Source organism: Chlorocebus sabaeus, chromosome 5, assembly GCF_047675955.1.
Source record: "Chlorocebus sabaeus isolate Y175 chromosome 5, mChlSab1.0.hap1, whole genome shotgun sequence".
Lineage (NCBI taxonomy): Eukaryota > Metazoa > Chordata > Mammalia > Primates > Cercopithecidae > Chlorocebus > Chlorocebus sabaeus.
Genome location: NC_132908.1, coordinates 63,828,423 through 63,852,722, shown reverse-complemented (window position 1 = coordinate 63,852,722; position 24,300 = coordinate 63,828,423). Strand labels below are relative to the sequence as shown.

At 55.3% G+C, this 24,300-nt stretch overlaps 2 protein-coding genes across 4 annotated transcripts; both read left to right on the top strand.

The window, feature by feature from the left end:
* Positions 1-5,789: 5,789 nt before the first annotated feature.
* On the top strand, positions 5,790-10,741 carry RRAD (RRAD, Ras related glycolysis inhibitor and calcium channel regulator). Its single transcript, XM_007993617.3, has 5 exons — positions 5,790-6,829; positions 7,044-7,428; positions 8,425-8,498; positions 8,624-8,828; positions 9,992-10,741. Exons 2-5 carry the CDS (start codon positions 7,059-7,061, stop codon positions 10,267-10,269), a joined length of 927 nt encoding a protein of 308 aa, XP_007991808.1. The 5' UTR covers positions 5,790-6,829; positions 7,044-7,058; the 3' UTR covers positions 10,270-10,741.
* Positions 10,742-13,122: 2,381 nt separating this feature from the next.
* CDH16 (cadherin 16) lies at positions 13,123-24,057 on the top strand. Of its 3 annotated transcripts, XM_007993616.3 has the most exons (18): positions 13,123-13,299; positions 14,025-14,082; positions 14,378-14,461; positions 15,696-15,851; positions 15,922-16,060; positions 16,770-16,928; positions 17,729-17,925; positions 18,537-18,659; positions 18,859-19,009; positions 19,244-19,471; positions 19,574-19,650; positions 19,728-19,916; positions 20,018-20,259; positions 20,846-20,979; positions 21,659-21,901; positions 22,068-22,175; positions 22,793-22,909; positions 23,690-24,057. In XM_007993616.3, exons 2-18 carry the CDS (start codon positions 14,038-14,040, stop codon positions 23,785-23,787), a joined length of 2,490 nt encoding a protein of 829 aa, XP_007991807.2. In that variant the 5' UTR covers positions 13,123-13,299; positions 14,025-14,037; the 3' UTR covers positions 23,788-24,057. The 3 variants fall into 3 exon arrangements, with proteins under 3 accessions (XP_007991807.2, XP_072871546.1, XP_072871547.1); XM_073015445.1 differs by lacking the exon at positions 22,068-22,175; XM_073015446.1 differs by lacking the exon at positions 18,537-18,659 and having other exon boundaries at positions 23,690-24,045.
* The last annotated feature ends 243 nt before the right edge of the window (positions 24,058-24,300 follow it).

Sequence of the window (24,300 nt, the reverse complement as noted above, 5' to 3'; positions counted from 1 at the left end):
ATTTCCCTAATGTGTCATTCATAGTTGTTTTTGTTCTGTTTTTGAAACAGGGTCTTACGCTGTTGCCCAGGCCCAGGTGCAGTGGCAAGATTGTAACTCACTGTAACCTCCAACTCCTGGGTTCAAGCAATCCTCCAGCCTTGGCCTCCCAAGTAGCTTGGATTAATACAGTGGCACAGTTATACCTTTCTGCAGCCTTGTCCTCCTGGGCTCAAGCGATCCTCCCACCTCAGCCTCCGAATAGCTGGGACTGCAGGCGTGCACCACTGTGCCTGGCTAATTTTTTTTTTTTTTTTTTTTTTTTTTTTTGAGATGGAGTCTTGCTCTGTCACCCAGGCTGGAGTGCAGTGGCTGGATCGCAGCTCACTGCAAGCTCCGCCTCCCGGGTTCCCGCCATTCTCCTGCCTCAGTCTCCCCAGTAGCTGGGACTACAGGCACCCGCCACCTCGCCCGGCTAGTTTTTTTGTATTTTTTTTAGTAGAGATGGGGTTTCACCGTGTTAGCCAGGATGGTCTCAATCTCCTGACCTCGTGATCCGCCCCTCTCGGCCTCCCAGAATGCTGGGATTACAGGCTTGAGCCACCGCGCCCAGCCGCCTGGCTAATTTTTTTTTTTTTTTTTTTTTTTTTTTTGAGACGGAGTCTGGCTCTGTCACCCAGGCTGGAGTGCAGTAGCCGGATCTCTGCTCACTGCAAGCTCCGCCTTCCGGGTTTACGCCATTCTCCTGCCTCAGCCTCCCGAGTAGCTGGGACTACAGGCGCCGCCACCTTGCCCGGCTAGTTTTTTGTACTTTTTAGTAGAGACGGGGTTTCACCGTGTTAGCCAGGATGGTCTCGATCTCCTGACCTCGTGATCCGCCCGTCTCGGCCTCCCAAAGTGCTGGGATTACAGGCTTGAGCCACCGCGCCCGGCCCGCCTGGCTAATTTTTAATTTTCTTGTAGAGACAGTGTCTCCCTAGGTTGCCCAGGCCAGTCTCTAGCTCCTGGGCTTAAGTGATCCTCCTGCCTCATCCTCCCAAAATGTTGGGATTACAGGTATGAGCCACCCCAACCAGTCCAATTTAAAAATTTTATTTTTTTTATTTTTTGGTAGAGATGAAGCCTTGCTATGTTGCCCAGCCTGGTCTCAAATTCTTGTCCTCAAGCAATTCTCTCACCTGGTCTGCCAAAGCACTGGGATTACAGGCTTGAGCATCACACCTAGCTGTTTTTCAGTTTTTTTAATTCCAAAAAACATTTTATTAAGAGGTAGTGTATTGCTCTGCCACCCGGGCTGGAGTGCAGTGATGTGATCAGAGCTCACTGTAGCCTCAACCTCCTAAGCCCAAGTGATCCTCCTGCCTCAGTCTCCTGAGTAGCTGGGACTACAGGCATGTGCTACCATGCCAGGCTAATTTTTAAATTTTTTGTAGAGACTGGGTCTGCCTATGTTGCCTAAGATGGTCCCAAACTCCCAGGCTCAAGCCTCACAAAGTGCTGGGATTACAGGTGTGAACCAACACACCTGGCCCTTTGTCTTTCGTCACAGTGATTTTTGGGAAAAGTTCAGAGAAGTCCCAGTTCTGCAGTCTGATTTGTTCCTGATTTGTGTTGCCTGTAACTGGAAGTTGGTCTGAAGGCCTCAATGAGTCCAGGTTTGAGCTTTTTGATGAAAACCCTGCCCAGGAGTGGCATATATCTTTTATAAATCCACTAGTCGTGTGATGCCAGCTTTTCCTGCTGTTAGTGATGCGCCGTCTGGTCCCTGGCAAGGGCGGTGACATCCGACTTCTCTGTTGAAGGGAACCTGAGACACCCTCTTGGTCAGCTCTCCCAAAGGCGTGTGTCACCCGCAGTGTTGAGTAAGAGGGAAGCTCAGCACCATGAAGTGATAGGCTCGGGTCTAAGGCCTCTGTCTCCCCTTGGCCCTGTGCCCAGATTGCATTTGGTCACCTGGACAGACTGTAGGGCTTAGACCTTGGCTTAGCCGGTTAGGATCACTTTCCTAGGGGGAACATCCTTCCTGCCTTAGTCTCATTCTCTGAGGATAAATGGCAATATTAAGAAGCAGTGCCCAACCCCACTCCATCCCTACTGAGGCTCAGATATGATTGCGGGCAGGGAAGCCTCAGTAGGGATCTGGCCATTTTGCACATCTGTTCTTGAGTGCCTGCTGACAGCATTGAGCCTATCCTAAGAGTGGAATTCAGCTGAGGGCTTTACACTTACTATCTAGTCCTCCATCTAGCCCTATGCAGCAATTGCTATCCTCTCTCTCTCTGTCTTTTTTTTGTTTTTTGTTTTTTTCTTTTCTTTTTTGAGACACAGGATCTCGCTATGTTGCCCAGGCTGGAGTATGGTGGCTATCCATAGGTATGATTATAGCACACTACAGCCTTGAATGCCTGGGTTCCAGGGATTCTCTTGCCTCAGCCTCCTGAATACCTGGGACGACAGGCGTGTGTCATCATGCCTAGCTTGCTATTCTTTTTTTATCCCAAATTTTTAGGACAGGAAATGGTTTTCTAGAAGAAATGTAGTTAGACCTCCATTATCCATAGGTTCTATATCCATGGGTACAACCCACTATGGATCCAAAATGTAGTTAGGCCTAGGATGACTGTGTCTATACTGGACATGTACAAACATTTGTTCTTGTTTTTATTCCCTAAACAACGCAGTCTAACGACAACTTACATAGCATTTACATTGTATTAGGTATTACAGTAGTAATCCAGAGATGACTTACGGTATGTAGAAGGATGTGCAGAGGTTGCATGCAGATACTATGCCATTTTATGTAAGAGACTTGATCTCAGCCACTGAAGTTGAGTTTAAAAAATAAAGTAAAAAAATACATGTAAAGGAGTTGAGTATTCATGGATTTTTGGATTCATGAGGATCCTGGAACCAATCCCCTGTGGATACCAAGGGACAACTCTGATTTACTTCTCAAGACATCTAGCCGGGCACGGTGGCTCACATTTGTAATCCCAGCATTTTGGGAGGCTGATGTGAGAGGATCGCCTGAGTCCAGCAGTTTGAGACAAGCCTGGGCAACATAGCAAAATCCTGTCTCAAAAAAAATTTTTTTTTGGTAATTAGTGGGGAATGGTGGTGCACACCTGTGGTTCCAGCTACTCGGGAGGTGGAGGTGGGAGAATCGCTTGAGCCCAGGAAGTTGAGGCTGCAGTGAGCTATGATTGTGCCACTGCACTCCAGCCTGGGTGACAGCAAGACCCTGTCTCAAAAAAAAAAAAAAAAAAAAGAAAAAAGAAAAAAGAAAAAAGACTTCTGGCTAGGGAGTAAAGGAGGCCCTGAGCAGCTTGATAGGTGCTATGCAGCTGGCAGGGGGCGCCATTGCCTGCAGAAGGAGCTAAGCCTATCCTGAACTCCAACTCCTATTGTCCCCACTCAGCTCACTCTTAAGAGGGAATGTCCTCGTCACCTAATGACCAAGAGGAGGTGCTGGATCTGGCTACCTAAGATCAGAGTGGTGAAGCCGTCAGCCCCTGTTGCCCAGAGCTGCTTCATCTGTAATAGGGGGATAGTCATGGCAATCACTTGGGACTGCTTTTGGGAGATTTAAATGGGTCTAGGCCTAGCTCTGATGATCTAGGCACTGTATACCACACAGATGAGGAAGCTGAGGGCTCCAGAGAGGCAGGGTGAACAGCTGGACCTCAGGGAGCCTTCCCAAGCTGAAGGCCTCACACCCTGCGACGTGTGTACCTTCTGCCTGACAGTCCCTGTCTGAGGTGGCCATGGTGTCTGTGTTGAGCTGGGGACGAAGGGAGTCATGGGGGCGGCAGGTGTGGTTGAGTCATTCAGCTGGCTTCCTGGCAGCCAGGCCATCGTGGGTGAGGGACACCAAACTGCTCATGCCACAGCTGATGTATCAGATAGTCCCCTTGTCACTCTTGACTCAGCTGTGCCTGGCCCCCCCTGCAGGGCCACCATCTGTGCATCCTGGGCCAGCGCCCAGGGAACTTTCTGGAACCCCAGATGCTATCTAAGGACATGGGTACAGGGGGTGGTGAAGTTTGAGGTTCCTGAAACCCTCTACCAGGTATGTCTGGCTCTGCTGTTTCTGGCCTGTGACCCCTCAGGCCTTGGTTACCATGTCTACAAAATGGGAACAACAAATCATAGCTGAGTTTGACCCAGGGATTAGATGACATGTATGAACATGCCCAGCCATATCTATTTTTGCTCATCATCCTGCCCCCAGCACAAGGGCCTGGCACACAGTAGGTATTTAGTACAGTTTAGTGGAATGAATGAATGCATTGGGCCTTAGAACACAGCAGAGGCCCTGGGGCCTCAAGGCTATGGTGTGAGGTGGGGGTGGGGACACTGAAGCCCAGCCCAGTTCCCTCTGCAACATCTTGTCACCTGAGGGAGGGGGAAGAGTGTGGGGTCCTACAGAGAGGAGGCATGGGTATGGGGCTAGGGGAGAGGTATCTGCGTTGTTCCTGAGACCTCTGCCCCACTCCTGGACAGACCACTGTCCTGGAGAGGGTGGAGCAGAAACAGGAGAGGGAACACAAATTCACCTAACCGGCCCCATCCAATCAAGGATGATGATGATAAACGTGCTCTTAGTGAGATATTACTGTGTGCCCGACTTGAGCCAACTACTGTTTTGTCTCATAATAACTGTCAGGAAGAGATGATCCCTGTTCTACACAGGAGAAACTGAGGTTCAGCCTAGATAAATGGACATAGGTGAAACAGCTAGCAAGGGGCATAGCTGGGATCTGAAGCCCAGGCCAATCTAGGGGTGGTTCTAGCCTCAATTTATTCCTCCTGAGCAGTCATGCTCAGCCCAGATTGCTGGGAGGACCAGGTGGTGGGAGTGGGGGTGTCTCAAGGTCGTGTCCTGGTGTTAATCTCTGGGGCCCCTGGCCATATCTAGCTTGTGGTGAGTGTCTCTGGACTGTTGGAGCAGCCACTGGAATGCCTGGGGCTTGAGTGGCCCTTTGTGGATGCAGTTCCCTTGGCAATGAAGAAACACTGCTGAGGTCAAGAGCTCAGATTGCCAGAGGGGAAACCCAGCCCTGCTTCTTTGCATGGCCCCCTGCTGGGAAGGGCCACAGCTACCCCCCACCCTCACCCTCTGCCAGACACCCAGAGGCTCTTTCCAGTGGCACAGTTGTGGGGTTGGATGGGACACAGGCAGCCCAGCCAGGATTCCTCATGGGAAGTATGTGCTGGCTCTTTAGACTTATCTGCTAATGGGAGGCTCTGGCTATAACTCCTTCTTCCCACTGGAGTTCGTTCAGGAAGCCAGAATCAGCATGGGGATGCCTAGGCCTCCAAGATCCCCTAGGACCATGGGCAGGCCACCCCTTAGCCCAGCTTTTGCCTACTTTGGAGACCTCAAGGACAAGAGAGCCCTAATCTTACCAAGCCAGGCCCTCCTCAATCCAAGGCCGCCTTAGGCGTTGCCAAGGAAACAGATGCAGCAGCCAAAGAGCCTGGCCCAGGTCTCCATGACAACCTACCACAGCCCACCAGGGTCCATCCATCTGTTATGTCACCTGAGCCCCAAATGAGTGCCCTCCCAGCCCCACCACACTTGTCACAATCAGATGTCACAGTCTGATAGCAGGTCCCTGTCACAAAATACCTCACAGCCTGACCTGTAACCCTCACACCCCTGAGAGATGAGCAAGGAGCTAAGACACTCCTCATACCTTGACCACACCCTGTGTTTATGCCCCTCTTGGGTGGGGGTCTGAACCTCCAGGCCCTAGATGTGCCCTGGGCAGCTGGCTCAGCCTGCAGCTAGAAGGAAGAAGGGAGACCTTGGCGACTCAAAATGGCTGGCTCCTGCAGGCATTCAACACCCGTTGGCCTGGACTTCCCCAACTCTGGGCAACTTCCAGTCCAGAAGCAGAATAACCAGAGCCAGGGCCAGGGCCAGGGCTGGGACAAATTATTTTTAGCAGAGTTGCTGGCAGCTGCCTGGTGGGTGCTGGGAGGTGGGATGGGGACTGAGTTTAATCCCTTCCCTCTTCTGGGCTGGGGTTTCCTCCCCAGGAGTCAAGCAGGTACCTCCACCTGCAACACTGTCAGAGCTGCCCCCACCCCCAGCAGCCCTCTCAGGGCCCCCAGGGGCTCATGGGGTGACACCAACCCTCACCCTGAAAAGTAGGCTCATTAGGGAGAATCTTCAACTCCAGGATGGGGAAAGAGTGGAAAGGATTTTGTGTGAAAGGACACCCCCTAAATTCTAGCTCAGACCTGAACCTCTGGGGAGTGGTTGTCATGGGCAGAGAAGAGGGATCTCTGTCCAGCCTGTAACTCGTTTACTTGCTAAGAGGAAGAGCGGCGACTTGGGGAGAGGGAAGGGAGAATTCACTGTCACGGGGCCAGACCGAATTCTTCTCCTGAGGGCAGTTGCTGCTCTGGGCTGGTTGAGTTTACCCTGCTGCCTGCCTCCGCATCACGTACTCCCCCGGCAACCTCGCGCTCTCTCTCCTCACACACACACTCAGCCCCGGACCTTGCCTACCTGTCAGCCCCTCTATTCCCAGACAGCTACTGCTCCTCCCCTGGGGTGTAGGGCGGGGTGTCGGGTGTGCGAGGTCCGAGGAGGAGGGTGGGGGATTCCCCTGGTGGGGGTGGACAGACACGTCAGCCCCCGCAGCAGCGTGAACCAGGGGCGGGAGCGGGGGCGGGTGGAGGCTTAAATAGGCGACTCTGGAGCCAGAGCCCAGTGCGGGCTGAGAAGGCGGTGGCTGCAGCAGCAGCGGCGGCGGAGACCCAAGAGTCCGAGTCCAGACTACGAGTGGGTGGCATCCTAACCCGGATCCTAGTCCTGAGCGTGTCTGTGTGCGAGTGGGTGAGTGTCTTGGCGGAGCGGGGTCGGGGCGGCTGCAGATAGATGCGCCAGGTCCGGAGGGGTCCCTGGTGAGGGCGCCGCGACCTCGGGGTTGGGGGAGGGCTGCGGCGGGACCTCCGCCCGAACATCCCGCCTGACTCCAGGTTGGGCAGGTGCGCCCCGGGTCCCGCCTCCCTCACGGCTTACACGGTCAACCGGGTTCCTGCTCCCCTAGACGGCCCCGGACACGATGACCCTGAACGGCAGCGACAGCGGAGCGGGCGGGAGCCGCGGCGGGGGCCGGGAGCGCGAGCGCCGTCGGGGCAGCACGCCCTGGGGCCCAGCGCCGCCGCTGCACCGCCGCAGCATGCCGGTGGACGAGCGCGACCTGCAGGCGGCGCTGGCCCCCGGGTCCCTGGCGGCGGCTGCGGCCGGGACGGGGACTCAGGGTCCCAGGCTGGACTGGCCCGAAGACTCTGAGGACTCACTCAGCTCGGGGGGCAGCGACTCCGACGAGAGCGTTTACAAGGTGCTGCTGCTGGGGGCGCCCGGCGTGGGCAAGAGCGCCCTGGCGCGCATCTTCGGCGGTGTGGAGGATGGTCCCGAAGCAGAGTCAGCAGGTGAGCGGATCGAGCTGTTCGCGAGAGGGAAGATCCGGGGCTAGGACTGAGGGCTGAGACCAGGACTCAAAGCCGCAAATACCATGGAAGAATTTATTATTATTATTATTATTATTATTATTATTATTATTATTATTCTGAGACGGAGTTTCGCTCTTTCGCCCAGGCTGGAGTGCAGTAGCGCGATCTAGGCTCACTGCAACCTCTGCCTTCGGGTTTCAAGGGATTCTCCTGCCTCAGCCTCCAGAGTAGCTGGGATTACAGGCGCCCACCACCACGCCCGGCTAATTTTTGTGTTTTTAGTAGAGTTGGGGTTTCACCATGTTGGCCAGGCTGGTCTCGAACTTCTGACCTCGTGATCCACCCGCCTTGGCTTCCCAAGGTGCTGGGATTACAGGCGTGAGCCACCGCGCCTGGCCAATACTGTGGAATTCTATTGGTGTTTTCAGAATCACGCCTCTACCTACTCGTTTCATAAATGGGGAAAGGAAAGGAGAAGGGACACCCCCTGGCCTTTGGTAGGGAAGAAATGCCCAGAGTAGACGGCCAGGGCATAGTTATGGCTGCTCTGTGGGATGGGACCGGACATCCCTCCCTGCCTATCAGGGACAGGTCAGAGTTTCGAACCAGAGGGATTTCTAAGAGAGGAGCCCTAGGTGGCCAAGGTCCCTAGGGAGCGGGACAGTCACTATTCTAACTCAGGCCACTGGGTCAGAGCCGCCTTGGGACCCAGGCAGCAGGAGGGCAGGGGGCATTGGAGCAGCCACCTGGGACATTGCTAGCTTGGGGGGCATGTGGGTAGAGGTCAGGCACACCATGCCCTCCAGCCCCCACTTCCCTGCCTGGCACTGCTGTTGCCACATACCAGCATCTGCAAGTGGAGTGGAGGATGAGGAGGGCTCTGGGGAGGAGTTGGAGGGTGTGGCTAGAACAGGAAACCTGGCAGCAGGGGCTTTGACAGTCAGCTAGTAACCTGTTTACTGGTCTCCTGCCTAGGGCACACCTATGATCGCTCCATTGTGGTGGACGGAGAAGAGGCATCACTCATGGTCTACGACATTTGGGAGCAGGTAGGGTACAGGCTGAGACCCAGGGCAGGGGAGGGAGGAGTGAGTTGGGGTAGGGGTCTGGGAGTGCCAGGCTTGTGTCGGGGTCATGATGATTGTTGGGCAGACTGTGTGTGTGTGTTCCCCAGGACGGGGGCCGCTGGTTGCCCGGACACTGCATGGCCATGGGGGATGCCTATGTCATCGTGTACTCAGTGACGGACAAGGGCAGCTTCGAGAAGGCCTCAGAACTGCGGGTCCAGCTGCGGCGTGCACGGCAAACAGATGATGTGCCCATCATCCTTGTGGGCAACAAGAGCGACCTGGTGCGCTCTCGTGAGGTCTCGGTGGATGGTGAGTAGGCAGCAGGTTGCAGGGGGAGGGAGTGCCCAGCTGGGCCCTGATACAGGCAGTCTTGGCTCAGCTTGAGTCCCTGGGGATCATCAGAGGCTAAAAATGTTCAGAAAGAAAACTGGCGGGGAGGGAAATGGGAGAGAGCCGGTGCCTGCTCATAGGGCTCCAGAAGGCCCCAGAGGGGTGGGGAAAAAACCAAATCTGATAGGGGAGCTGGGGGACCGCAGGGCCCTCCTCTCCTGCCCCTCTTGGTCCTGGCCTGGCTGGTTTCGGGGTAAGTGGGTGGAAGAGAGTGAGGGGAACAGGCCAGGAGGTCAGAGTCCTAGGTCTGGGCCATTCTTAGAGTAGACTTGGCCCTGGGGAAGACCCGTCCCACTTGGCCTCAGCATCCTTTCCTATGGGTCCTGGTACTGAGCCCCTCAGAGGAACCCAGCAGTGACTTGGTGACCTTGCCCCCGCAACCCCAATCCACTGCATCATTCATCATGATATAACCTCTAATTAAAAAATACTAAGTTGTGCCGGGCACAGTGGCTCACGCCTGTAATCCCAGCACTTTGGGAGGCCCAGGCGGGCGGATCATGAGGTCAGGAGATCAAGACCCATCCTGGCTAGCACAGTGAAACCCGGTCTCTACTAAAAATACAAAAAATTAGCCAGGCATGGTGGCAGGCGCCTGTAGTCCCAGCTACTTGGGAGGCTGAGGCAGGAGAATGGCGTGAACCCAGGAGGCGGCGCTTGCAGTGAGCTGAGATTGTGCCAGTGCACTCCAGCCTGGGACACAGCAAGACTCCGTCTCAGAAAAACAAAACAAAACAAAACAAAACAAAACAAAACAAAAAACTAAGTTGTCCAACATACTTCTCATTTTCCTGTGTTTACTACTGTTGTACCTTGTTTAAGTATCAGGCTTCAAATTATTTCAATAAATGGATCTCCTTTTGAGGGCCACTGTTTTGGGGGCTCTTTAAACGCAGGCACTCTGCCTTCTGGGTGACGCAGCAGGGACCAGTACCCTCAGTATAGGAGCTGGGGTCTCTGTGTTTTGGGGGAGGACCCTGCAAATTCTCGAGTGGCAGTTTCCATGGGTGGCCAGGGTTGGTGGGGACTCCTCACTCTCCCACCCTTTATTTACTGGTGCCTGCCTGTCCCCACCCACACAGAGGGCCGGGCCTGCGCGGTGGTCTTTGACTGCAAGTTCATTGAGACATCAGCGGCATTGCACCACAATGTCCAGGCGCTGTTTGAAGGTGTTGTGCGCCAAATACGCCTGCGCAGGGACAGCAAAGAGGCCAACGCGCGACGGCAAGCAGGTACCCGGAGGCGAGAGAGCCTTGGCAAAAAGGCGAAGCGCTTCCTGGGCCGCATCGTAGCTCGTAACAGCCGCAAGATGGCCTTTCGCGCCAAGTCCAAGTCCTGCCACGACCTCTCGGTTCTCTAGGTCCCACCCGCTCTCAGTATGGTGGGAGACGGACGGACGGGTTGGTGGGCTGGCCCAGCCAACTGCCCCAGGTGCCTCAGGGCTGGCTCAGACTCTGGGTCCCTTGGAGCTGCCAGCCGGGCACCACCAACCTCATGGTCATGGACAGACAGACAGTGTTGCCCAGTGAGGCCAGGGGCCAGTGAGGGCTGGGCCCACAGAGATGCATGCGCAGGCTCATCTGCGTCCCAAGCAGCTGGAGCGCAGCCGCGGGGCAGGCCTGTGTGCCGGGAGAGGACTCTGACTTTTTTCACAACCCGGGTGTGCCTGCCCTGGAGGGAGGCTGTTCAGTGCTGTGGCTATTTGTTTACATGCAGATTTTTGTAATAAAGACTATTTCCTGATATGTCATGACTGTTGACTGTCTTTCCTCCTATCTGGGCGCTTCAGGAGCTGGAAGGATTTCTGAAGTTGAGGGATGGGGGCTCACTGCCCCACCCTAGTGTGTGGCCATGATGTGTTAATGTGGGGGTCCGGATACAGCCAGCTGGGATGGGCATCGGGTCTGGCTGGGGGTTCAAGGAGCAGGAGACACAAACCCCTCCCAGTCCCTGTTATCCAGACTCTTCTCTTTCTGCATGGGGCCTGGCATTGCCCAACTGATTGAGGGTTCAATCACCTCACTGTCCACAAAGGGAAACTGAGGCTGCTCAAGGGAGCACATTCTGCTCTGGGTCTCACAACCAGGCAGGAACCCTGAGTCTCACAACCAGGCAGGAACCCTGGGTCTGGCTCCACAGCTGGTATTTCTGCCCTGTTCCCTCTTGAAGGACTGGAATCAGCTGAGGTTGGGGATAAAGAATGCCGAGGGATGGTTTGTGAAGGCACACACAGGCACACTCAGCTCCACATGGCTCCTCCACCTCTTCGCTGGGGTTGAGCTACTGAGGAGGCCCTCACTGTTCTCTCCACCATGAGTATTCAGGCAAAAACATTTCATGCTCAGCATTGGCTAATTCAGTTTTGGTGGGAGCAGCTGCCTGGAGCCTGCCCTGCCTGGAATGAGAGGTCTTGCATTTGTATAGGAAGGTGTACTCGTGCTTGTGGTTGGGGATGCACCTGTCTCCCTGCCCACCCATGCCTGTGGCTCCCTCACGCTTGGCACAAGTACTGCTAAGAGTTTTTATCTACATGGTCTCAGGAAAAATTGTCCCCATTTGGTGCTGGGTGGGAAGTGGCTGAGTGGGGACTGGTATACAGGTCTGCCCATCTCCAAAGCCTGGAGGCAGCCTGGGGCGAGGTGGGGGGCAGTTTCTAAGAAGGTTCTGGGCCAGGGTCCATACGTTCCTTCCTTAGTTCAATTTATTCATTCCACAGACTCCAGGGAGCCCTGGCAACCTGGTTAGAATCCTGACTGCAGCTTGTTGAATTGCAGGAGGAGGCTTGAGGGCTGCCCCTCCATGTACCAGGGAGTGCTGAGATTCACCCACGTGCTCCCCAGGGCAGAGGTAACTTCTCAGAGCTGTTGCTGCTCTGCCCCTCCTCCCAACATACTTCAAGGAATACAGAAGGCATGGTATTTTCAGAGCAAGTGAGGGTCCTCAGGCCTTCCTGGCTCTGTCACTTATTGACTGTGTGACCGTAGGCAAACCACTCAGCTTCTCTGTGCCCCAGCGTGTGACATGGGTACAATGCCTCTTCAGAACACAGTATGTGGCATAATGAAGGTATGTGCTCAGAGCAGTGCTGCGCACATAGCAGGAGCTTAACACGTTTGAAACCCCCTTCAACCTCTCCACAATGCACTGCTCCTGGCTGGGTGCCAGAGTGACCCTGAAGCAGGCACTCAGCTTGTGACAAGGCTGGGGGCAGCTGGGGGTAGCTTCTGACCTGAGAGAGACTAATCAGGTACACAATGGGAAGGACTTCACGGGGACTATGGGAGGCTTCGTGGGGACCAAGGCTGGGGAGAGACTGGAGACCAAGATCTTCCCACCCTCTCCCCTCGTTCCAGACTCCCAGGCCTCAGAAGTGTCTCCTGGCTCTGCTTGGCTGCCCTCATTGCGGGGAGAGCCCCTGTTCAGTCCTGTAACTCCCTCAAGGTCACCTGAGCCGGTTTAATCTTCTTAGAGACACAAGACCACCCATTGTCTCAGCCCTGTCACTGTTGAGTGGCCAGTGTAAGGACTTGGGGAGCTCACAGGCTGCTGCACTCCCCCACCACAGGTCCCCCTGGGGGGCGGTCTGGAGCACCAATGCCCAGTTCCACTCATGCACTGCTCACCCATCCTTTGACACCTCCAGCTCTTTGTCTTAGTTCCACAAGCCATGGGGAGTTGCCAGGGCAGAACGAGAGCCAGGTCATTTCTGAGTCCCTGAGTTCTGCTCTCAAGGGGCCCCCAGTCTAATGGAAGACGCAGACAATGACAATCTGGTGTCCTCTGTGTATTAATAGAGATAGCACATGGCATGGCGTGAGGGGGTGGGGCGTTCCCAGAGGAGACTCCTGAACCAGCCTGGGAACACAGGGGAAGTTTCCTGGAAAAAGGAGTATTTGAGCTGAGTACTGAAGCATGAGCAGGTGCTTACCACACAGATGAACGAGTGGGAAGGGTGTTCCATGCACAAAGAACAGAGTGTGCAAAGGTGTGGCTGCAGATGCTGGAGCCTGGGAGATAAGTGAGACCAAGTCTGGAGCCACAGAAAAAATAGTGTCCAGACCCAGAGGGCCAAGGAATACCCCCTAGGCTGTGTTGGGGTCAAGGGAGTGCCAGGCCAACCATCTCCCCACCTCCCGGGGCTGGCAGTCACGGATGCTGAGCAGCTCCTAGCTTTCCAAAGTCAATGAGTAACTTGGCAGACTGGGCGGGGCCAGGCCTGCTACTATGGGCCCAGTGGCCTTTTCCACTCCTGAGCAAGCGTGGCTGAACCCTCCTACCTGCTCAAGTGCCCTGCCTTGCCCCACCCAGCCCAGCCTGGCCAGAGCTCCCTGGAGAAGAAGCCTTTTTGCTTAGCAGCTGGACCAAGGGAGCCAGTCTTGGGCGCTGGAGGGTGAGGGGCTGGGAGTGGAGGGGAGGGCATGGCTGAGGCTGGGGTTGGTGGTGGGAAAAGGAGAAACACTGCCCTGTCCTCGCTGTCTGGGAAAGAATTCCCAGGGCCTCATCTTAGAGAGGTTGTTGATTTGTTGCTGCTCTGTTTGCCCAGCTCCATGACAAGGGCTGGAAAATGATGAGACAAGAGCCAGGCTCCTGCTCCGGGGGGTCTCCTTGTCTAGAAGGTGGCAGTGGGAGGCAGGACAGTCCAGGAGGCCCTGAGCTAGGAGGAATCCTCCTGTGGTCAAGTCCTCTGTGACCTTGGCCAGACCCCAGCGTTCAGGCCTTGCCAGCAACAAGAGGTGACTTCAGGAAGTGATGCTCCAAGTCTTCAGGAACTTTCCAGCTTCAAACTTTTGTGATTTGGGGGGTTGCTAGAAAATTACCACTTTGGGATCTGCAAGTTGGGGAGGCTATGGTGGGAAGGAGCTGAAGGTCTAGAGGTGAAATTCTGATAGAGTGCTTGAGGGGCCAAGAGCCCAGACGCAGGGTGACTGGGCCTGGGGGCCTTGGTGGGCCTGGCTGAGGAGCAGGGCACTACCCTGCAGCAGATGGGGAACCTCAGCTCCTTTGCAGGGGAGGAAGAGGAGGCTAGCCTGCAGTGCGATCTCGCTAGTTGTGTGTGTGGGATGGAAAGCCCCTCCCCACCCACCTGGGCTGGCTCCTCACTGCTATGTCCCTTAGGCCCATCCTGACCATGGTCCCTGCCTGGCTGTGGCTGCTTTGCATCTCTGTCTCCCAGGTGAGCTGGGCACTGCCCCCTCTCCTTCAGGTCTTGGCCTTGGGGGTTGATACCCTTGCCCCTAACTCCACCCGGACAAATTGCACTGACTGTGAGAATGGTGCAAAGCATGGGAGGGGTCAGAGCTGGGACTACAGAGCTATCGTGGGATGAGGAGGTCAAAGGCCAGAGCACAGGTGGATGGAATAAGGTATGGCCAGGCCCTGGGAAGGGGCAGAAATTCCCCTCTTCTGTTGGGTCCCAGTGCCCAGGTGGGAAGACAGAGCCTGGTGACAAGGTGAGGATCCTCCCACAGGCTCTCCCGGAGGCCCAGCCTGCAGAGCTGTCTGTGGAAATTCCAGAAAACTATGGTGGAAATTTCCCTTTATACCTGACCAAGGTGAGCCAGAGAGCTGGGGGGGGTGGGAAGGTGGGGGGATCCCTCCCCACAAAGTCCTGCTTCTTCTTCTTCTGGCACCCTTCCTCTTGCTGTTTCTCTTTGAAACCCTGCTTTCCAGAGAGTTATACATGTTATCCATGTTATACAGGTTGAGTGTCCCCTATCTGAAATGCTTGAGACCAGAAGTGTTTCAGATTCTGGAATTTTTTTCAGATTTTAGAATATTTGCATATACATGATGAGATATCTTGGGGAATGGAACCCAAATCTAGACACGAAATTCATTTATGTTTCATATACACCTTATACACATAGCCTGAAGGTAACGTTATACATTTTTTTTTCTCTTTTGAGATGAAGTTTCGCTCTTGGCCCCCTGGGCTGGAGTGCAGTAGAGCGATCTCAGCTCACTGCAACTTCCACCTCCTGGGTACAAGAGATTCTCCTGCCTCACCCTCCTGAGTAGCTGGGATTACAGGCATGCACCACCACTCCCAACTAATTTTTTTTTTTTTTTTTTTTTTTTTTTGTATTTTTAGTAGAGACAGGGTTTCGCCATGTTGGCCAGGCTAGTCTTGAACACCTGACCTCAGGTGATCCGCCCATCTTGGCCTCCCGAAGTGCTGGGATTACGACTTTGGGATTTGCGAGCTGGGGAGGCTATGGCGAGAAGGAGCTGAAGGTATAGAGGTGAAATTCCAGTAGAGTCCTTGAGGGGCCAAGAGCCCAGTGTGCGTCACTGCTCCTGGGTGAATATTTTTAATGATTTTGTGCATGAAACAAAGTTCTGACTATGTGTTGACTGTGACTTGTCACATGAGGTCAGATGCGGCATTCTCCACTTGTCACATCATGTTGACGCTCAAAAAGTGTCACATTTTGGAGTATTTCAGATTTCAGATTTTCAGGTTAGAGATGTTCAACCTGCAGTGGGAATGACTAACAGATTTTAATCCTAGCAGAGAATACAGCTTTAGGTTAAAGAATGAAATCTTGGTGGTGAGGTTTCAAGCTTCAGAAAGAAAGGCAGGGAGTTTTGGGGTGCACCAGGTCCAGGGAAAAGAGTTCTGTCTCTGAGTCTCAGTCCTGATGCTTACTGACTGTGTGACCTCAGACAGGAGCCAGATGTCTCTGAGACTCAGTTTCCCCACATGTAAAATGAGGCCATCAGGTGGAGGGGGGTCATCTCCCAGGCCTGGCCACTGCTCCCTTCACTTCTGTTCACCCCCATCAGCTGCTGCTGCCCCGTGAGGGGGCTGAAGGCCAGATCATGCTGTCAGGGGACTCAGGCAAGGCAGCTCAGGGCCCATTTGCTATGGATCCAGATTCTGGCTTCCTGCTGGTGACCAGGGCCCTGGACCGAGAGGAGCAGGCAGAGTACCAGCTACAGGTATGGCTGGGTCAGGCGTAGGGGAGTGCAGGCAAGGCAGGGCCAGATGCTGATTCCCCTTTCCTGCCAGGTCACCTTGGAGACACAGGATAGACGTGTCTTGTGGGGTCCACAGCCTGTGCTTGTGCGTGTGAAGGACGAGAATGACCAGGTGCCCCATTTCTCTCAAGCCATCTACAGAGCTCAGCTAAGCCGGGGCACCAGGCCTGGTGAGTGACCAGGTCAGCCAATTTATAGTAAGGTCAGGTGGGCCTTGATGGAACAGTAGAGAGCAAAGAGATGGCCAGACAGTTGGCATAGGACAGGGCAGCCATTTCTGTCCCATTTCTTTTCTTGCTTTGTTTTGCTTTTTTTGTTTTGTTTTGTTTTGTTTTGTTTTTGTTTTTGTTTTTGTTTTTTGAGATAGAGTCTCACTCTGTCGCCCCCCAGGCTGGAGTGCAATGGCGTGATCTTGGCTCGTTGCAAACTCTGCCTCCTAGGTTTAAGCAATTCTCCTGCTTCAGCCTCCCAAGTAGCTGGGATTACAGGTACCTGCCACCACACCTGGCTAATTTTTTTGTATTTTTAGTAGAGACGGGGTTTCACCTTTTTGGCCAGGTTGGTCTTGAACTCCTGGCCTCAGGTGATCCGCCCACCTCGATCTCCCAAAGTGCTGGGATTACAGGCATGAGCCACTGAGCCTGGCCCATCCTGTACCATTTCTGTCCCATCTTGTACCTCCCTACTCCACTGAGGGTGCCATCCACTCTTGGCCTCAGTTTGCTCATCTGGGAAGTAGGACGAAAAGCCGTGACTCATCTCCAGAGTCCTGATGTGATGATGGATAGGGAAGAAAGGACAGAGGAGAAATGGGAGAGGCATGGGAGACTCTCCCCACCCTCTCTATCCCTTACAGTTTACCCTCCCACCATGAACCAGGCATCCCCTTCCTCTTCCTTGAGGCTTCAGACCAGGATGAGCCAGGCACAGCTAACTCGGATCTTCGATTCCGCATCCTGAGCCAGGCTCCAGCCCAGCCTTCCCCAGACATGTTCCAGCTGGAGCCTCGGCAGGGGGCTCTGGCCCTCAGCCCCAAGGGTGAGCCTGAGCAGGGTGTGCTGGGGAGGGAGGGTCAGTGAAAGCTGGAGAAGGTGGTATCTGAACCATAAGACAAGCGTGGGTGGGAGCTTGAGAGGTAAAAAAGGAGGGAAGGGCACTCTAGGTGGAGACAGCAACAAGGCAGGGGGCTGTGGAGGCAGGGCCAGGCATGGAGAGTTAGGAAATGGTGTGAATGGAGGGCCTCAACTCCACGCTCCACGGAGATCTGGGCCTAAGGAACAAGGATAGGAACAGTCTAAGGGGTTACAGCCTAAGACGTTGCTGGGCGACCTTGCGACTGATGGCAGAAGAGACCTGGACCTGGAAGTTCAAACTAGAGGCATGAACTAGGGATGGAAAGAAAAGTGAATCAGACATCATCATAGCCAGCCATGCATTCACCCACATACCGCCCAACCACCTACACAGTCCATCCAATCACCCATCACTACACTCTTCCATTCACACACTCAAACTCCCATCCACCTACCAAGTCAACCACCCATTCATCCAACCAGCCCGTCATCTACCATCTACCTACCTCCTCATCCTGGCCATCCACCTACCCCTCTAGTCTATCATGCATTCGTTGTGTGGAGAGATACGGAGGTGGCTTTGCAAACTGTCATGTCCTGGTTGGAGGCTCACGATAGTGCTTAAAGTTCCTGTCTTCCCTTGGCCAAGAGAGTGTCCCAATCACCGGCCGTGTGCTTGGTTTTGTGTCTGGTATCTTGCTGAGAATGATGCCCTGGCCCCTGCTCCCCAGCTGCCTGCTCAGTTGACCATCCTCCCTGTTCTAGGGAGCACCAGCCTTGATCACGCCCTGGAGAAGACCTACCAGCTGTTGGTACAGGTCAAGGACATGGGCGACCAGGCCTCAGGCCACCAGGCCATTGCCACTGTGGAAGTCTCCATCATAGAGAGCACCTGGGTGCCCCTAGAGCCTATCCACCTGGCAGAGAATCTCAAAGTCCTATACCCACACCACATTGCCCAGGTGAGTAAGTGGCTGTCAGTGGCTGAAGCAGCTCCATGGATGGTGCAGCTGGGCCCAAGACTCATGGATATTTGGGGGCTGGGTCTGGAACTCACATGACCCCTGCTCCTCCCTCCACTCCTCCCATCACTTCCTGCTGTGGACTGGGGTGTTCAAAGCCCCGGGCGCAGGCATGACCCCATGACAGCCCCTTGCCTGCCCTGCCATCCTCTAGCAGGCGTGACTCTGTGCTCTGACCTCTTGAACTTGCCCAAGGCTTCCTCAGGGAGAACAGCTGCTACCTCTTGCTGCCATAGGGATTGTCACCCCGGGCTAGGAATGTCTCAGGCCTCTTCTAGGAATGCCCTGGGGTCAGGCCCAGGCTGAGACGGTAGAAAATAAAGTAACCTGGTCACTCAGGCATGTTGGGCAGGGTCCAGGTTTGGACCAGGGCAAGGCCACTAACAACATGTACCCTGAACAGAAGGATCCCACCTGGACTCCAGGCCCAGGGAGGGCAGCACCTTGCCGGGGTCACGCAGTTGCGGCTCAGGCTCATCACCCAGAAATCAGATGGGGCACAAGGGCTGACATGGATTGCTCCTGCCCCTTGGCCCGGGATGTCCCCCCAGGTACACTGGAGTGGGGTTGATGTGCACTATCGCCTGGAGAGCCATCCCCTGGGACCGTTTGATGTGGATGCAGAGGGAAACCTCTATGTGACCAGAGAGCTGGACACAGAAGCCCAGGCTGAGGTGATATGAACGGGGAGTCAGGGATGCAGGCTGGGGGTGCTTGGTCACTGTCTAGTTGGCTTTTGGGGGTGTCACAACTACAATAGAGGCTGAGGCAGTGGGGAAGAGCTGCAGCTGGCCCACCAGAAGGAAACTCAGAGCCAGGCAAGGCTGGAGCTGCCCTTGGTCCTGACCTGAAGCCCCCTACTGCCCACCACAGTACGTGCTCCAGGTGTGGGCTCAGAATTCCCGTGGCGAGGATTATGCGGCCCCTCTGGAGCTGCATGTGCTGGTGATGGATGAGAATGACAACGTGCCTGTCTGCCCTCCACGTGGCCCCGCAGTCCGCATCCCTGAGCTCAGCCCCCCAGGTGAGCTACGGGATGAGAGAGGGGCGAAGTCTCTATGAACCACCCAGTCTTGCTCTTCTCTGGGATAAGGACCCAGCCTCAGGCTCCATGTCAATGTCCCTCTGTAACATACATACACACACACACACACACACACACACAAGCTCAAGTTCAGTTCCGCACAAAATAAAGAGTGGGTGGGGTAAGGCCTCCAGGCTGGGCTGTGGTCCTAGCCAGGCGGGTGCTGTCTTGCAGGTACTGAAGTGACTAGACTGTCAGCAGAGGATGCAGATGCCCCAGGCTCCCCCAATTCCCATATTGTGTATCAGCTCCTGAGCCCTGAGTCTGAAGATGGGGTAGAGGGGAGAGCCTTCCAGGTGGACCCCACTTCAGGCAGTGTGACACTGGGGGCACTCCCACTCCAAGCTGGCCAGAACATCCTGCTTTTGGTGCTGGCCATGGACCTGGCAGGCGCAGAGGGTGGTAAGTGCCCTGATTGGTGACCCAGGTCCCATGACCCCATGAGACCCCATGAGAGCCCTCTGTTCCTATCCTGACCTCACCAACATGTCCTCCCTGCCCTAGGCTTCAGCAGCACATGTGAGGTCGAAGTCGAAGTCACAGACATCAATGATCACGCCCCTGAGTTCATCACTTCCCAGGTAAGCAGACGCAGGGGAGAAGACCTTGGGAAGGATGCTGGCGGGGGGCTCGCTCACCATCCCTCCTCCTTCTCCAGATTGGGCCTATAAGCCTCCCTGAGGATGTGGAGCCCGGGACTCTGGTGGCCATGCTCACAGCCACTGATGCTGACCTCGAACCTGCCTTCCGCCTCATGGATTTTGCCATTGAGAGGGGGGACATGGGCGGGACCTTTGACCTGGATTGGGAGCCCGACTCTGGGCATGTTGGACTCAGACTCTGCAAGGTGAGGGCCGGGGTGGCTGGGAAAGGGGTCCCCACATGCACGCATGCATGCACGTGTGCCTTGCCTAGGCCCCCACAGTGACCTGGGCCTCCTGATTCCAGAACCTCAGCTATGAGGCAGCTCCAAGTCACAAGGTGGTGGTGGTGGTGCGGAGTGTGGCAGAGCTGGTGGGGCCAGGCCCAGGCCCTGGAGCCACGGCCACAGTGACTGTGCTGGTGGAGAGAGTGATGCCACCCCCCAAGTTGGACCAGGAACGCTACGAGGCCAGTGTCCCCATCAGTGCCCCAGCTGGCTCCCTCCTGCTGACCATCCAGCCCTCCGACCCCATCAGCCGATCCCTCAGGTGAGCCAAAATCCCAGCCCCTTACCTGGACTGGATTTCCCCTGCTCCCTGGGGATGACCCCAGGGCCTCAGAGGGGACTCATATTATCTACAGCCTGCAATATTTTTCAAACTATGGCAAATGCCAAGATTGTGACTCCTGGCAGGGATCCGGGCTGGATGGACTGGGTGGGGCACGGAGTGGGGTGTTTTGGACCCCATGAGAGCTCGGATTATGCTTCAGCACCTGGAGGGAGGACCAGACCCTCCTCCAATGCCCCCCAACAGATTACAGACAGACAAGGTTGTTCCCAGACTCTGATTCCTTCACAGAGTGACCTAGAGTGAGCAAAGCTGAAATGGGCCTCCCAGGCTCTAAGAGTTTCTCCCCTACCCGCATGATCTGTTGTTCATCCCACACCCACTACCACCACCACCACCACAAATCCTGAAGCTGGAGAGAGAGACTGGGCATCCCAGGCTTTGCTGTGGCCTCTGAGTCACAGAGAGGATGTGGAATTTAAGCAAGTCATATAGTCCTGGGCGATTCTGAACAAAACTCTATATGTAGTCCCAGTACCTCCTCACCTGCTTCCTTGGGTGGCAGGTTCTCCCTAGTGAATGACTCAGAGGGCTGGCTCTGCATTGAGAAGGTCTCCGGGGAGGTGCACACCGCCCAGTCCCTGCAGGGCGCCCAGCCTGGGGACACCTACACAGTGCTCGTGGAGGCCCAGGATACAGGTATGGCCAGGAAGTGGTGGGAGCCCCTGGGAGGGGGTACAAACCTCAGGCAGACAGACAGCAGGACTGAGCTTCCTCCCAGAGGCCCTCGCTGGCAACCCCCAGCCCCAAGCAGGAGAGGCAGATATGAAGCTGGGTTCAATGTTCCTTTCTGAGAACGGATCTACTCCTCTGGTGGGCAGGTCTGGTGTCTGCTCCCCTCTCTGACCACTCTCCTAGATCGACATGCAAAATCTCCCAACCTTGTCCTTTAGCCCCTGGAGGGCCTCTCAGGGTGTCAGCTTCAGGGACTGGTACAGGGCTGGGGAGGTGGCAGAAGGACCAGGGGCTGCCCCTGGGGAAGAAGTGCTGGAGTGAATGGGCCACTGGAGTCGGGTGTGGGGGACTCTGAACCCTGCTCAGGACAGAGAGCTGGCCCCTGTGTGGGGAGCCCGGGGAGGCAGGTTTCAGCTCTGAGTTGGGCTGTGATACAGGGCAGACCCAGCAGCAGTGAGCTCTGCTACAGTCAAGGATGTCCACAGTGGCATGGGGATGGTGACAGGTGAAGAGAAGCATGGAGGGTGAGTGGCAGAGGAGTCTGTAGGGCGAGACTCATGGGCTGTGGGAGCAGCACAGGGACCTCAGAGCTCACCCCTGCCCCTGCCAACACCTGGCCAGCTCAGCGTTGCCTCTTCTGCAGATGAGCCAAGACTGAGCACCTCTGTGCCCCTGGTGATCCACTTCCTGAAGGCCCCTCCTGCCCCAGCCCTGACTCCCGCCCCTGTGCCCTCCCGATACCTCTGCACGCCCCGCCAGGACCATGGCGTGATCGTGAGTGGACCCAGCAAGGACTCCGATCTGGCCAGTGGACACGGTCCCTACAGCTTTGCCCTTGGCCCCAACCCTACAGTGCAACGGGATTGGCGCCTCCAGACTCTCAATGGTGTGTGGTGGGGAAAGGGAGGGAGGCTGTGGCCAAGGCAGGGAGGGGGTGTCACTTGGAAGTGAGATGCCCTTCTACCATGGGGGTGGGGCTGGGAATAGGGGGAGCAGCCCCCAGAGGGCCTGTCCAGGTTGGTGACCCTGGTCATTGCCTGCTGCCCCGAAAGGTTCCCATGCCTACCTCACCTTGGCCCTGCACTGGGTGGAGCCGCGTGAACACATCATCCCCGTGGTGGTCAGCCACAATGCCCAGATGTGGCAGCTCCTGGTTCGAGGTGAGGGTGGACTTGGGTGCAGTCTGCAGTTCCTGAGGGAACTGCTGGGATGCAGAGGGAGGGAGCTGGGTACAAATGCATACGGGCTCCTCATGTGGACAGCACATGCCTGTGCACACTTGCACACCTATGGCTGGGCACACACACCTGTGTGCACACAGGAACAGGCACAGAGGCACATACATTTTTTTTTGAGACAGAGTCTCACTCTGTCACCCAGGCTGTAGTGTAGTGGCACGATCTCAGCTCACTACAACGTCCACCTCCCAGGTTCAAGCAATTCTCCTGCCTCAGACTCCCGAGTAGCTGGGATTACAGGTGTGCACCATCACGTCCAGCTAATTTTGGTATTTTTAGTAGAGACGGGGTTTCACCATGTTGGCCAGGCTGGTCTTGAACTCCTGGCTTAAGTGATCCACCCATTTCGGCCTCCCAAAGGGCTAGGATTACAGGTGTGAGCCACCACTGCGCCTGGCCAGTGCATATATCTTCACACATACGTGAATACACACATATGCAAAAACACACACATATCAGCCAGGTGGCTGGGCTGGGGACTCTGAGCCGCTGGGGAGCCCTCCCCTCCCTACTCTTACTTTCCCCTCCTCTCCCCCCAGTGATCGTGTGTCGCTGCAATGTGGAGGGGCAGTGCATGCGCAAGGTGGGCCGCATGAAGGGCATGCCCACGAAGCTGTCGGCAGTGGGCATCCTTGTAGGCAACCTGGTAGCAATAGGTAATGGAGTTTGGACATTACCTGCATGGGCGAGGGCGATGGGTGGTTGGAACCACAGCCTCCAAATAAACACCTTTGTCCCCATGGTGCCCCCAGCTCTGAAAAGGAAGCCCCCAACTCTCCTAGTCATTATGTGCCTGCCTCTTTGATCATAGTCATTGTCATTATCATTGATAATAGCATCTACGGTTACATGATTGCACATTGACTGGGTGGCAGGGACTATTGCCGGGAATCCTCCCAGCAACACTGTGAGGTAGATCCTCGTATCTCCCCATTTCGCAGATGAGGTCACTGAGGTTCAGAGAGGTTAAGTGACTGGTCCAAGGTTACACAGTCAGGTTGTGACACAGCCCAAGTCTTTCTAGCCTAATTGTGTCAGTCTAAGCCACCCCTTCCATCCCCTTTATTTCTTTAGCCCCTCAAATTTTCTCCTTGCTGGTTTTCCTTGCTGGTTCTAGCACACTGCTGTGATGAGCCTTTCTCTTGGAGGTCCATGGAGTTGGGGTCCAACTTACTGATTCCCCAGTGCTCCCCAGAGAAGGGGACTTTGGAGGCTGAGTATAATGGGACAGCCTCAGAGGGATAGGGGCCAAGCAGGCCGAGCAGTCAAGCTCCTCCAGGCACCAGGACCACAGAGTCATACCCAGCCCAGCCTCGGGATGCTGTCCAGGAAACTCATCTCTTCATTAAGCCAATGCCAATCACAGGAAGTCCCTTGTGAAGAACAAGTCCCACAGCCCCTTCTGAGGCCTGATTCATCCCTCTTGGGTCCCACAGGAATCTTCCTCATCCTCATCTTCACCCACTGGACCCTGTCAAGGAAGAAGGACCTGAATCAACCAGCAGACAGCGTGCCACTGAAGGCGACCGTCTGAATGGCCCAGGCAGCTCTAGCTGGGAGCTTGGCCTCTGGCTCCATCCGAGTCCCCTGGGAGAGAGCCCAGCACCCAAGATCCAGCAGGGGACAGGACAGAGTAGAAGCCCCTCCATCTGCCCTGGGGTGGAGGCACCATCACCATCACCAGGCACGTCTCCAGAGCCTGGACACCGACTTTATGGACTGTCCATGGGAGTGCTCCAAATGGCAGGATGTTTGCCCAATAATAAAGCCCCAGAGAGCTGGGCTGGGCCCTACGGGATTGGTATGTCTGTGTCTCAGTGTCTATGTGTGCATGTGTGTGTGTGAGTGTGCGCATACCTGCTCGTGTGCACACACCTGCTCTTTCATCCCTTCCCCATCTCCTGCCACATAGAAAGGGTCTGGGCTTGAAAGACAAGACTGAGGTCCCCTGCAGGGAAGGACATGAAGACATTATATGGGCTATTGGTGAGAGCTTGGGACCACAGCAAAGTGGGTCATTTTTGTGGGCATCCAGAGCCCACCAGTT

Bases quoted from the DNA above. Each gene is read 5' to 3' on its own strand.
- RRAD (XM_007993617.3), top strand. From the start codon at position 7,059: ATGACCCTGAACGGCAGCGACAGCGGAGCGGGCGGGAGCCGCGGCGGG. The intron at 7,429-8,424 runs GTGAGCGGATCG...TCTCCTGCCTAG, and splicing joins TCCCGAAGCAGAGTCAGCAG to GGCACACCTATGATCGCTCC. The intron at 8,499-8,623 runs GTAGGGTACAGG...TGTGTTCCCCAG, and splicing joins TCTACGACATTTGGGAGCAG to GACGGGGGCCGCTGGTTGCC.
- CDH16 (XM_007993616.3), top strand. From the start codon at position 14,038: ATGGTCCCTGCCTGGCTGTGGCTGCTTTGCATCTCTGTCTCCCAG. The intron at 19,651-19,727 runs GTAAGCAGACGC...CTCCTTCTCCAG, and splicing joins CTGAGTTCATCACTTCCCAG to ATTGGGCCTATAAGCCTCCC. The intron at 22,176-22,792 runs GTGAGGGTGGAC...CTCTCCCCCCAG, and splicing joins GTGGCAGCTCCTGGTTCGAG to TGATCGTGTGTCGCTGCAAT.